The sequence below is a fragment of the Cannabis sativa genome, chromosome 5, assembly GCF_029168945.1.
Source record: "Cannabis sativa cultivar Pink pepper isolate KNU-18-1 chromosome 5, ASM2916894v1, whole genome shotgun sequence".
NCBI classification, from domain to species: domain Eukaryota; kingdom Viridiplantae; phylum Streptophyta; class Magnoliopsida; order Rosales; family Cannabaceae; genus Cannabis; species Cannabis sativa.
This window is the reverse complement of record NC_083605.1, coordinates 4,245,658-4,259,912: the sequence shown is the minus strand read 5'-3', so window position 1 is coordinate 4,259,912 and position 14,255 is coordinate 4,245,658. Positions and strand designations below refer to the sequence as shown.

At 30.6% G+C, this 14,255-nt stretch overlaps 2 protein-coding genes and 1 long non-coding RNA gene across 3 annotated transcripts; 1 reads left to right on the top strand and 2 right to left on the bottom strand.

The window, feature by feature from the left end:
* The first annotated feature begins 510 nt into the window (after positions 1–510).
* Positions 511–3,218, top strand: LOC115715707 (uncharacterized protein At4g00950). Its single transcript, XM_030644369.2, has 2 exons — positions 511–1,332; positions 2,922–3,218. Exons 1-2 carry the CDS (start codon positions 667–669, stop codon positions 3,003–3,005), a joined length of 750 nt encoding a protein of 249 aa, XP_030500229.2. The 5' UTR covers positions 511–666; the 3' UTR covers positions 3,006–3,218.
* A 631-nt stretch (positions 3,219–3,849) lies between these two features.
* Positions 3,850–5,727, bottom strand: LOC115717465 (protein RKD4). The gene is made up of 2 exons (XM_030646450.2): positions 4,770–5,727; positions 3,850–4,521 (listed from the first exon to the last, which is right to left on the bottom strand). The coding sequence occupies exons 1-2, from the start codon at positions 4,853–4,855 to the stop codon at positions 3,879–3,881; spliced, it is 729 nt and encodes a 242-aa protein (XP_030502310.2). The 5' UTR covers positions 4,856–5,727; the 3' UTR covers positions 3,850–3,878.
* Positions 5,728–9,959: 4,232 nt separating this feature from the next.
* On the bottom strand, positions 9,960–13,723 carry LOC115705979 (uncharacterized). Its single transcript, XR_009687772.1, has 3 exons — positions 13,173–13,723; positions 12,996–13,064; positions 9,960–12,473 (listed from the first exon to the last, which is right to left on the bottom strand). It is a non-coding gene; the product is annotated as an uncharacterized LOC115705979 (long non-coding RNA).
* Between the last annotated feature and the right edge of the window lie 532 nt (positions 13,724–14,255).

Below are 14,255 nucleotides of genomic sequence, written 5' to 3'. Positions count from 1 at the left end.
CGAACTTTAATATATATTAAACTATGTTCTCTGAACTTTCATTCATATTAGATTTTTTATTAAAAATTAGACAAAATTTATTAAATCTAACAATCTTAATATAATTAAGAGAGCATTTTTAACGACCTTAAAAATTAAAAAGATATAATTTCGTACATATTAAAATTCGAGATCAAAAATTATAATTAGCTATTCACTTATATAAAAGGTGACATGGCACGTTGAAGACACCCTATAAATCATAAACCTAACCTAACCCCTTCTTATCTCACTTTCTAATCTCCTATCTTTTACTACTACTACTGACTAAAGATAATACAGTCTCTGACTTTTTCAAACCGGTCCCACCTCTCTCATCTCACTCACTCACACCCACGATCACATAACAACGACCGTTGATGCCTTGATGGTCGTTAACTACTACCCTCACACCAAGGGCATTTTCGTAACTTCACCCACACACACACATATAAGAAACACAGATGAAGAAACCTCTCTTCCCCACTATGGCTATTTTCTCGTGAAGAACAAGCGCCAGGAGCGTTTTCTCTCTCACATTCATCACCACACCCCCCCACTCCTCTCTCTCTAAAAAAAAACTCAAAGCCCATTTCATTTCTCTCTCTATAAAAACCACAATTCAAAACACTCAAAAAAAAAAAAATCATGAATAATCAGTCTGAGCCAGAAAATAACAGTGTTATTATGGAATCAGTAATATTACCACCAAAGCTCTCTCTCTTCTCACTCCCCAACCAACTCCCGGAGCCGTCGGGCGGCTCGGCTTCACCGCCGCGGCGAGTCTCGGCTTCGGTTCCTTTCCAGTGGGAAGAAGCGCCTGGGAAGCCGAGAGCCGAGCCGAGTCGTCAAGGTGGTGCAGATCAAGAGGAGGAGGAAAGAAGTTTAATGATGAAATCGTTGGAGCTTCCTCCAAGGTTGTTGGGTGAAGTTAAATTTACGAATATGACCTCGTCATCGCCTACTACGGTGCTTTATGGGCCTGAAGTGGGCCGGTCTCTTTCGTTCACGTTCTCGTTTCGAAGCCCAACTGGTGATCAGAAACTGAGCAGAGATAGAGTTGGGTATTTTGGGTCTTCAAGGTGGGGAAGTTTTAGAAAGAATAATAATAATAACAATAAGGTACCACCTGTAGTCGTTGGGGGTAGTTTCGACATTTCACCTAAGGAGTTTTATCATCATCATCATCAACATGGTATTACTACTACTTCTAGTAATAATACTAATCATGATTATAATGGAAAAGTCAAGATTAGTAGAATTAGAAGAAGAGGCAGCCTTTCGAGTTTTTCTAACGCAAAGTCACATTTGTTGGTAAGTAACGAAAACGACACTACTTTATTTACACAATTTTCACCACATTTTTTTTAAAAAAATTATAAAAAATTTATATTCATTTTTTACCAATAACTAACAGATTTATTTAAGTTTCATTACTATATTACTATAGAGAGCATTAATATTGCATGGATCTATATAAACCATTATATTTATACCTAGCTATACGTACTAGCACATATATAATAATAATAACATTATAGAATATGGTATTATTATTATAACATATACAACTCATGAATTACAAAAAGGTCACATGTTATATGCATTATGTTATATATATTGCCATGTTGTATCTCGTTTATTATTAGCTAATTTAATTTGCCTAACTATACTAATTAAGCTTTTTCTGCAAAAAAGAATCAACCAGTGAAACAGAATTTTTATTATATATATATATATGGGTGACTATTCAATGGTTACATTTTTATTGTAACCATATGGTAATAGCAGGTTACTAATAGGTAGACTTTCCTTTTTTAGATTTAATTAATTATAATTAACTATTTTCTTAAAATAATTAATTAAATAGACATTCCTTTTTTAGAATTATTTAATTATAATTAACTATTTTCTTAACATAATTAATTAAATATTTAACAAGACCTCTTTTAGTAATTAATATTTATATTTAAATCCTTAATTGAATTATTTTAATAATTAAGCCATTTAATTATAATATTTACAAAAAAAATTATTTTTCTTACAAAAATTAAACTTCTTTTGACACAAATTAAAATTCTCTTCTTATAATAAATTTTCAAATAATTAACTATTTTTAAATGATATTTAATTATTTTGTTACAATTATATGAACTAAGTATGATCGAGGCCTCGAGCTAATCAATCGATAACAAGTGCAGCCATTTTTTTTAAAAAAAATCCTTCAACTTATTTCATTTTTTACTTTTTAAATATTTAAATAAAAAAATTAAATAATTATGTGTAATAATTTAAAATTAAGATTACAAGTATAATAAAATTTAAATTATGAAATTATATGTGTATAATTTTAAATTATAAAAAACTTTGCTATAAAATTTTAAATAATTTAAGTATAAAAATATAAATTGCTAAAAAATCCTTATATAGTAATAAATTGTAAAAAATTAATTAATAATTATAATTAATTTAATTTTAAAATATAATTAATCTTAATTAAAGTTTTATAAGGAAATAAATGATAAGGTTACTTTCAGGTTACAAGTTATTTTTTATTTATTTTTATTTAATTTCCAAATTAATCACAACCATTAAATAGTAATCCAATGGCTTAAAAAAATGTAACCATGTTACAATAAAAATGTAACCATTGAAACCTCTTCCATATATATATATATATATTATTAATTTTTTAATTATTTTCTTAATAATGGTTTGCTGCGGTAGTTTCTATAGATGATGATATAGTTGGCGTTATCATGGAATATTTATCTTCTTTTTGCACATTAATTTATTGATATTATTATTATTATTATATACAATCAATATCAGCTATAATTAATATATATATATATATATAAATATACATGGTAATAATGTATACATTTTTATCAAAAATGCAGGCAAGCATTTATGAAAGTTTTAAGCAAGTGGTCCCATGGAGACGCAAGCAAGAAAAACAGAGAAAAATGGGCTCTTCATCATAATAAATATGTATCTATATATCTATATCTATATATATATAATGTATTAAATAATCATACTAGTAGTCTTGGTCGATCTTCTTGATTGTGGTTTCATTGACTTTTCTATATAAGCTTCAACTTTTCTTTATTTTTCCTTTCATGATTTTGTATATAGCTGGAAAACATATTTCTAATATAGTATATCATGATATGATTAGAAAAGCTTCTATTTGATATGATGTAATACTTGATATAATCAACCACTTTGATTAATTAATCTATATATATATATATATAGATATATGTGATGTGTACTACTAGTAGTACCACCACCATATATTATATTAATCCAATTAATAATCATATATATTTATCTCTAATCTTACAAGAGCCAACTACTTCAATCACTTAATTAGAATTTATAAGAGAAACAAAGTGAGATTTATAAAGTGAAAAAAGTAAACCACATCATCATAAAATTGACATTTAACAACTTTGTACAGAGTACTACTTGATTAGAACACAACATGTTTCAATGGTAATTCTAATATGATTAAACCTCTATCTAGAAAAGTAGTACTACAACTACTACTATAATTTTCAATATTTGATTCAAAATGATATCTTTTTTGTGGTTTTAACTTTGTGTGCCTGTAAAGTCATGAAAGTCAATATAAGAAAGTAGTTCTAAGATCGATGAAGTGAGGATGCTAAAGACCTTTTACTCTTGTAATTAGCCTTAAAACAAGCTTGTCTGAGCTTTTTGGCTCTCTCAGTCAATTCCATGTCAGGAATCTCTTCCACAAGCCTTTTTTGTTCTTCTAACATCATTATCTCATTATTACTCAATCCCATATTCTGCATTGCCCAAAATATCAGCATTAGATATGTATATTACTCATAACTATTTATACATATATATGACAAAAACACATGTATACAAACCTTGACATTCTTTAAAAGATACTTTAAGCTCTTGAGTTTTCTATGAGGCCACCTCATGATGTTAAGCTCTCTGCATCTTTTCTTTAATCTTGTTACTCCAATTCCCAACTCCATAGCAGCATCTTTGATTGGTAATTTGAAGCACCTTTGAATCTCATCCAATTCTAATTGAGCAACTTTCTTTTTCTTCTTCCTATTGTTATGATGACCATTGTTATTATTATTGACTCTACCATTTGACATGGTCTCTTCATCATGATTTTTCTTCACCAAACTTCCATACAATTCTCTTGAAGCATCATACCCAATATTGTTTTTGTCATCATCATCATCATGGCAAGTTTTCAAATTTTTGTCATGATTATGATGACCAAAAGAAGTAATGACCATGTTTGGGTGAGGTTTTTCTTTAACCATATTGGGTTCTTCAAAATTTAAAAAGGCATTTTCTAATGAAAACCCATTATCAAAATCTTCAAAGCTGTTGAAATCAATTTGAGGAAGTTGGTCATTTTGGTATGAAAATGAACCAAATTGGGAGTAATTCTCATATTGATCAAATGTTGGAAAATCTAGTACTGATGATACCAAGCTGCAATAATACCCAAGAACAAAAAACAAAAAGGAAGAGTTTTTATATACCAAACAATATCAATATGTCGATTTCAAACAGAATCTTCAGCAGTAATACACATATACATATTATATAATAAAATATAGCAAATGGGGGTTTAAAGAAATGTGAAATCAATGAAGGAGAGCACACACTATGAATCATTATAAACTTAAAAGAAAGTAAAGGTTGAATTTTTACAACTTAAATAATGAAAAAAAACTTACTTTTCATTTGGGTTTTCATGGAAAAACCAGTCAACATCAAATGGGTTTTCAATCTTTGGCACGATGAGTTGGGTAGAGTACTCCATTTTAAAGTTTGAACTAACAGAATTAAAATATGGGTATTTAACTATCTATGTGTATGTGTAATGACTAATGACACTGTGTGTGTGTGTGTGTTTACATATATATATATATATTTATACGAAAAGTAATAAGTGGAAAGTAGAAGAGGGTATATATGAAAAGAGAAAAATTGGGAAGGATTGGTGATTTTATTGATTATAAGTTCGTGTACGTACCCATATTTGGGAGTTACAATGTAAGTGGAATTATTTACTTAATAAATGCTTATAATACACATGTAATTGGCTATAACGATTGCCAATCCAAATTAGAGGCTTATTAATTAGTATTTATCCTAGTTAATTCTTTTATTCTAATTCATATATACACATATATAGACCACATCCATGAGCATGCATGGAATAATAAATACACATTGAGAAAGTAAAAAGAGATTTTACATGTAGAGAAGAGTAATGTTTTTTAGCACTACTAGTATGCATCACTTTTTATATAGGTGACATTTAGCGATATTCTTGAAAAATTATTTCACTCGATATTTAATTACATCAATAGCAGTATGAGAAGTGTACTAGACACCAATAATACCTTTAAACAATTCTCTATATATAATTCACTATTACAACCTCGTAGTTATTTTTTGTGTCCAAAATCACATGTCAGAATATTTTTTTTCATAACAGTATTATTATAGTTATAATATTATCACGGTAAATTTTTAAAATTTTTAAATAATTTACAGTATCAAAAATAAGTTTGAAGTTTTTTGAACACGCGTGATAAATTGAAATATCAGAAACTCTATTTTCGGTACATAAGTTTTAAAAAATTTACAAGAATGTTATTGTAACTATAAAGAATACCGTTATAAAAAAAAAAATCTAACATTTGATGACTAAAAAATTATAATTAGTACTCCTCGTCCATTATATCCATACATAACAATATATGAGAAATGTTAAAAGACACCCGTGGTATTTAGCACATATTATATGTATCAATATCGTTATTGATCCAATTAAGTATCAGGTCTCATATAGATTAATGTAATAATTTTTAAAGAATATCGCTAACGAATTGTAAAACGACATGTCTAGAGGTACTAGGAGTGTCTAATAGTATTACTATATATACATATTAATTGAAGGAAATGGAATAGTTTAATGAGAGGAAGTTACATAACGATTAACGAGGTTAAAGGGGAATAAAGGCACCCCAATTAATATAATGATGGTGTTAATTCCGATTATGATAAGAATGATTTTGCTTTCACATTTTATATTCATCATTTTCATTTAGTTTGGCATGCACTATTTAATGATTACTTAGGGAGTAAATTAAAAATTAGTAGTTAAGAGAGCCGTCATAACCTGAAAATGGCCCAATTATAGGGATGACACGTGTTATCCCTTCTTTATTTTCAGTGTAAAGATGAGTAAATTAGACCATTAATGCATGGGCTTCTATAACACATAAAAATGGGCCCAAATCCACTCAAATTTCAATCTCTCACCATTTTTGTTTCGGCCCAAATATGTAATTTTGATTGAGCCTTCGTATAAGAAAAGTTAAGAAGCTATTGATACTTTGATATGTGATGGAGAATTATGTTTTCGAAGAGTAAATTATAATTTTGTTTATGATTGATTGCAATGATATTCATTATATATTAGTTTTAAAAACTTTGAATGGTGATTGGTTGATAAGGTCAAAACAAATAAGCAAAGGAATATTTGAAGATTTTTTTTGTGAATAAGTGATTTGAAAAGGAAAATTTCATTAATAATATATGATAAAACTCCAATATTAAAATTTATATTTTCCATTAATTTGTACAAAACAATGTCATTATTTTTCTAAACTACTCAAAATACTCTTTTATTTAATTTTCCCTCCCTAACTATCTCTCTCTTCCTTTGCTCTCTCTTCGTCATTCTCTCTCTCCACCACACCAAGAACCCAACCGGTGTGATATAAATCCACCCCAAAGGCCTAAAGTCTCACCCCTTCCTCAATCTTGCATCTCTCTCTCTCTCTCTCTCTCTCTCTCTCTCTCTCTCTCTCTCTCTCTCTCTCTCTCTCTCTCTCTCTCTCTCTCTCTCTCTCTCTCTCTCTCTCTCCAAATCCCGCAGGCGACCCAACGCTCACCACCACGACGACGACAACGAAGACCACAGCAGGCGACCCACAACGATGACGACCACGAACCACCGACATCAGGCCACCACCGAGAGAACCCAAATTCAAACCGTCGCCACCATCAAGCTTAGTAAAAAAGTAAGTTTTTTTTAAAAAAATAAATAATTAGATTTTTCATAGATTTGGATACAAATTTGTGTATGTTCTTCAAATTAGTTGAATTTTTTGTATATTTTGGATAATGTGTGTTTTTCTGTATGTTCTTTAGTGGTATCTGTGTGTTTTAACAGTGTTATCGTTGAGATATCGATAGGTTATCGATATAATGTCGACCAAAATTAAAAATAGTTTGAGCATAAGAAATTTCTATTTTGTTATGTATATCAATAGGTTATCGACATTTTGATTAGGATATATTTTGTAAGAATTTATTGGTTATATTGAATTTTGTCGATGAAATGTCAATATGTTGTCAATAGTAGGTTTTGTTTGAACAGAATTGTTTTTTTCAATTTATTAAGAATATATCGATAGGATGGCGACGAGATATCGATAGTTTTTCGACACCCTATGTGCAATAATTTCCTGATGTAATCTATCAATAAATTTTTGACAGGTTATCGATATGTTGACAATTCTTTTTTATGACATTAGTAATATTTTTCTGTTATATATTTTTTCAGATGGCTCTACGACTCATAGTTCTAGCATCCGAGTATTTTACTGGTCGCATGACATATAGAGGCACCGGAGCTTTTGCAAAAGTCAAGTCTCGATTTGAGGAGTATAATTTGAATAACACAGCGAAAGAAAGCAGTTTCATCAACTTTGGAATTATGTACCCCTGACATTCTCCTTGGTGTTATTTCACCAAGTCATGTTGCACAAGATGAAGGTTGATGTTGAGGAGGATTTGCACTTGCGACTTTACATTGGTCGGAAGGAGCTCAGATTCGTAGTGGTTGAGTTTGCACTCATTACAGGCTTGAACTTCTCCTCGGGGCCAACAACGGAGGAAAAGGTTGCGTAGGTTGCCCACTCAGGGTCAGACCGATTGATCAATGAATATTTCAACTGGTCTGATAGTGTGAAGATAGAAATACTCCAAGATAGGTTCACAAACTGTCAGAACCCGGAAGACTTGTACAAGCTTGGCTTGTGCTTGTTTGTTGAGGTAGTGCTACTGGGTCACGAGGCTAACGCGTTGATTACGGCTGGCATACTTAGATATGTCGAAGATCTCGAGTTCTTCTTTCGAATTCCTTGTGGGAAGCACTCATTCACCAGACTTATGCACTCGCTCCAAAAGGACATGTTGAAACAGAAGGCCAACTAAGAGAAGAAGTTGAGTTTAGAAGTTCAGCATGACTGCAAATACACAGCTTATGGCTTCACACCTGCAGTACAATATTGGGCGTATGAAGCCATTTTAGAGGTTGGGAAGAGGTATGGCACGAATCATGGGATTCAGTTTCCTAGGATGCTTAGTTGGACGAGCAAGGGTGATATAGTGAAGAAGGACCTTAGTGCATTATTTTCTAGACGGGTATGAGTTTCTCTTATGTTTAGAGTAATTATTTAAGATAAATGCTTGTGATAAATGCTACATCATTTTTCTCTTTTATTTTTTGAATCTTAAACAACATCTTGAAGTGGTGAAGGGGTTACTTCTACGCACACAAGATGAGAAATATGTGAGGACAATCTCTTATGATGGTGTGGAGAACCTGGTTGAGAGTGGGTGGATGCTGCACAGGCTGAGGAGGACACCCAAGATCCAACCGTTTTTAGAAGATAAGTAGAAAAAATAGCATAATATGTTGAAAATGATCCTTTGCCCAAGACAGAGACTCATGTACCATTATTTAAACTTTTTTTTTTATGATTATTGATTGTCATTAGTTGTGATTTATTGGTTAGTTGTAATTTACATAGGTTGTAATTTACTTGGTTAGTTGTGTTTACTGTGTTATATATTTTAGGGTTTAGGGTTTACGTTTAACCAGGCCTGATCCTGGGCATAGGCGGGCTAGGCCTGTGCCTAGGGGCCCCAAAAAAAATATTTTCCTTTTGAAATTATACAATTTTTTTTACTAATTTTGAAAAATACCACATTTTTTTATAAATAAGGGCCCAAAATAATTTTTTTTTTCTATGGCCCACTAAATTTCAGGGTCGGCCTTGCGTTTAACGGTGTTATATATTTGTCGATAAGATGTCGATAGGTTATCGACAAGTTGTCAACAATTGTCCATCGACATTGTATTAATTAACTTTTTTGCACATATTCGTCGATATGTTGTCGACAGGTTGTCGACAATTGTTCACCCAAAAGTCTAACATGAATGAAAGTTCAGGGAGCATGATTTAGTACATGTCAAAGTTCGAGGGGCATGATTTGGTATATATCAAAGTCTGAGGAGCATGATTTAGTACATAAACAATCACTGAAATAGTAAAATTAAATGAAATTAGACAAAAGTCCTTAAATCCAACAATCTCAATAGTTCAGGGAACATTTTTAACGATCTTAAAAATTCAGGGGGCATGATTTGGTACATGTCAAAGTTCAATAAGCAAAAGTCATAATTAGCCTAAAATAATAGTATTATATATGTTCATGTGGCTAAATTATATAACCAGACTTCCACAATTCCAAAACCAAATCTCAAATAAATAAGTTTAATTGAGACTTAAGTTATATGTAAGTAGTAAGATTTAAGTGAATGTCATGTAACAATTTTTAATTGGTTTAAGTTATTAAATTTTAAATTTTTATTTAAAAATTAACTTAAAGATACTAAAAAAATAACATGTGGATAATGACTTGACATTTAACGGTCAGGTTTTCAAAAATATAACTAAGTATTATTAACGTCAAAAATTAAACTTAAATATTTATGTGCAAACAAAAATTAAATTTAAATATTTACGCCACAAATTACTCTTACCCTTGCTCATTTAGAATTTTTTTTTTTTTTTGAAAAAGAACGTTTATTGATAAATAAATTTATAGCTTACGGTCATTACAAAATAAGTCCTGCGGAATAGAAGAGATAATCAAGTTACCAAATTGTCTGTGGGTAGAGGCCCATTTCACCACATTATGGGCGGAAAAATTATAAAATATGAGAATACAAGTAAAAACACAACCATCAAAACATTTAGAGAGTTTCCAACAAAAAGAAAAATAGTTCTCAACCTATAAATAAAATCATACATTTTAACCTTAAATTACACAAAATACAATAAAATGAAATGGAAAACTTACATTTATGGCGTGATGGTTGTGGTTCAGAGATCTTGGATCTTGGATTGGTAGTCGTCGATGGGTTGGAGGCGCGGTAGTTGGCAACCGTGAATTGTTAGGGTCTTCGTGTGTTAGAGAAGATTAGAGCGAGAGAGAGACCGAGAAAATATCTAACTAATTTTGATATATTTTGATTTAGTGTGCCAATTTTGTCCAAATACAAAAATATTAATTTAAATTTTCCTTTTAATATTATATTTCCTTATTTTAATTAAGTTTTTTAGTTAGGATAGGAAGAAAACATGAAAAGGAATCTTAGGAGGAGACTAAGAATGAACAATCATCATTCCCATAAATTATTTAATTGTTTTGGTCTTCTACGTGACCCCACTTTATCCCACCAATCACGGCACTAATTATTATTAACACTATTAGATATGTCAAAAATAAATGAATTAATTAAAAAGCATTTAGAACTCAAAATTCTGAACCCAGAAAAGAAAAAATTGGGTTTCACAAGTTCAAAAAGAAAGGCACCAACCCACTCAACAACAACAACAACAACAACAAAGTGTCCATTATTGTTTGGATCAAACACTTTAACGTTTCCTGTTATGTGGGTCACTTGACGAGGCCTCACATTGCTGAAATACCTCAATACATTAACCCAAACTAAGATAAATTAGGGCTAAATAAATTCTTATGGGTTGGTGTCTTGAGACTAGCTCAAGTGGTCATAGGTGGGTATGTGAGTGTTGGAGGTCCTGGGTTCGAGTCCTAGGTAAAACATGGCTTTAATATATAAACGCTTAAATCAAAAAAAAAAAAAAAAATTCTTATGGAACTTGATGCATCTTTATCCCAAATTTTAATATAATATTATAGCTGCTTGTGATCTGTAATGAGCTCAAAGTACCATCGATTCAAAAATACGAGCTAAACTAAAAAAATACATGTTAGTTATACCCACAAATTTTTCGACATGTACATTCACAAATTTCTTAGGATTCTTTTAAGGGATTTTTTCTATAATAAACTAAAAAGGGAAGCAATTTACATTTATAACCTAAAAAGGAAAAATAAACATAAATAGAAAACAAAACTTTCTATTTACAAAAATACCAGCCAGCCACAAAAAACGGAGGAGAGACCTCCTTCTTCGTGACCCAGCCGAGAAACCCCAAACAACCAAATCTCCACCATTTTTTTTTTCAAAAACCATGGAAATCAGATCTGAACAAGATGTAGATCTCAACGAAAAACCAATCAAAATCCGAAAAATCCATATAGGAAAAAAAAAAAGTATTCAACCTCCATTGCTGTACAAAAAATGTAAAAACAACCTACAATCAAAAACCCAACGAGTTCAAAGGAGAGGAATCGAAGAGAAGGACATTGAGAAATCATTGAAACTCACCCATAATCGAATCAAAGAAAGAATTGAAGGTAATACAATTTCTTCATGAACCTCTTCCTATTTTTTTATTCTACATAATTGAGAATGTGTTATAAATTGAGGAAAACATGAAAAAATTGAAATGATCAGGAAATTTTATAAACCTGAACAAAAAAAGAACAACAAATTGCATCAAAAAAAAATATTAATGCATATAATTAGATGCTACAGGATTTGAATCTGTAAACAGTTGTTTATAAGTTGTTTTCCAGTAAAATAATTGTTGTTTGGGATCTCCAAACAAGAAATGTTGAATTTATCCTTATTAACTAACGTATGCTTCAAAATAGTTGTTTAATAGTTGATTTCACAGATAAAAATATGATGATGGCAGCATATGACAACAACTCAGCACAGGAAGATTTGCAGCAACCTGGAAACAACCCAGGAACAACTTCCAAGCAACAACTATTTGCACACACAATTCAAGATGATACATTTTTTCTAGAGACAGGGACTGTGACATCAGAGACAACCATCCAACAACCAAAAAACAACACAAAAAAACTACAGGAGTAAATGAATATTTTGACTTCACCGACTACGCAAAGCTTGTGGCTGCAGAAATGGTACAACAGCTTGAAAACAACCAGGAAGAAGAAAAAGAAGTCGACAACACAAAAATGATTATCATTACTGACAAATGACATGAAACAATAGAAAAGGGAAAAACAGAAATGTACTATAAAAAAACACAAAAAAAAAAACACCTTAGAAGGATTTTTTTTTTGGGTAAGTCAAAGTCTTCATACTTTTCTGAGCTCTTAGCATGGACCTGAAAGAGGGAAAACAAAAAAAAAACATAAGCAACAAATTTGAACAACTAAATAAATACATTGCAAGCAACAACTAAAATGCAAAACAAAAAATAAGCAACCAGGAAAAAACCAAAAAACAACTCCAATATGCTCATCCTAAAAGATGAGCAACTACAAAGCAATATATTAACAACAATATGCAGAAAATAAAATTAAAATAGTAATTGTCAACTAAGAAATTAAATTAAACAACCTAAAAATAACTGAAAACAAACAGTTAAACAAATGTTCATAACAAGGTCATAAGTTACTGAAAAACTAATAATGCTATAATTTAATAGCACAAAAAAAAAAACCAAAAAACACTAAAGAACAATACAAAATTAACATCAACAAAAAAGACATAAAAGAAATACAAAAAAAAATGAGACAAAACATAAAATCGTCATTATAAACAGGTAAAACATTGACAAAAAGAAAACAAAGGGTGATTAAAAATTTTAAACTTAAGATAATGAGAAAATTCAAGGTAACAATACCTTGGATTTAACTTTAGGCTTCACTTCCCCATCATGCACTTCATCCTCAAAATCAAAATAAGATATAACCTAAAACAAGAAGGGGGAAAAATTTAAAACACAAAACATCATATGAAAAAACACAACAACCAGAAAAGAAACTAAACAAAAATTGAAAAACAACATAACCTAACTTACATCCTTGGCAGATTTCGAAGATTTTGCTCTCTTTGTCTTACGAGACTCAATCTTATTTGGAATAGGTCTTTTCTTAGAACCAGATGGCTCTGCAACATCACTCATTCATTTCTTCGCAATGCGCTTCAAACTCATCTTAGGATCAACTTTAGATGAATTTGTAGGAGGTTTCTTAGAAATTTTAGAAATTTTTTTAGCTGGGGAAGGTAACTTCGAACTCGACTTAGTGGTGGCCATTTATAGAAGAAGAGAAGACAATGTGGGAGGAACAACTTACAGAGCTTATGGAAGATAATGGAGATAGTGACATAGATGAGAGGTTGAAAAAACATGGGTTAGGGCTTTGGACGGGATGATCGTGGGTTGTGGTAATGAAGAACCAAGGAAAGAGAAAAAGAAAATAAAAAAAAACAAAAAATAAAAAAAAAAAGAAAGGAGGAGTTATGGAAGTGGTGGAGTGTAAGAAGAGAGAAAACCATGACATAAGCATAGGGATAGGTATATTTGTAATTATGAAACTTTTGAAAATGTAAAATTGAAAAATAAAACTTGTATAAATGTTTAAATAACCCAGCATTGACAAAAAAGTAAAAAAAGGATAAAAAAGGACACCAAGTGTAAAAATCTCTTCTTTTAAATGTCATGCTCGACTATGTGATATCTTAAAAGTCATTCGTTATACTCACATTTTTCAGGCTCAAACATGATGAGAATATATTAGAGTTAGTCTCACATTGCTAATGCGTGGAAATAAGATATCATATATAAGTTGAATGAACTATACTCGTCTTATTGTCAATTAATTTTGAGATGAGACCTCATGCACCTTAATCACACCTTAGTCCTAAATCCTAACAAAAACTAAATATCAATGGAAAAAACATAACAAATTATTTGTTCTTCTTCATAGATGCGAATAATTGTTGAAAGCATCTAAATAGTAAGCCCTTACTAAGATAAGTAAACAAGGTTTCAAAAAGCAATAATAATAAAGCATAGAATAGGTGCGAAGACTCAATGGAAGTTGTTCTATGGAAGTTGTTCTGACAAATTACTCTTGATTTCTTTAATGTACGAGTGACT

Coding starts and splice junctions, on each gene's coding strand:
- LOC115715707 (XM_030644369.2), top strand. CDS start 667: ATGAATAATCAGTCTGAGCCAGAAAATAACAGTGTTATTATGGAATCA. Junction 1,333..2,921: donor ACGCAAAGTCACATTTGTTG/GTAAGTAACGAA, acceptor TCAAAAATGCAG/GCAAGCATTTATGAAAGTTT.
- LOC115717465 (XM_030646450.2), bottom strand. CDS start 4,855: ATGGAGTACTCTACCCAACTCATCGTGCCAAAGATTGAAAACCCATTT. Junction 4,522..4,769: donor CATGAAAACCCAAATGAAAA/GTAAGTTTTTTT, acceptor GTATTATTGCAG/CTTGGTATCATCAGTACTAG.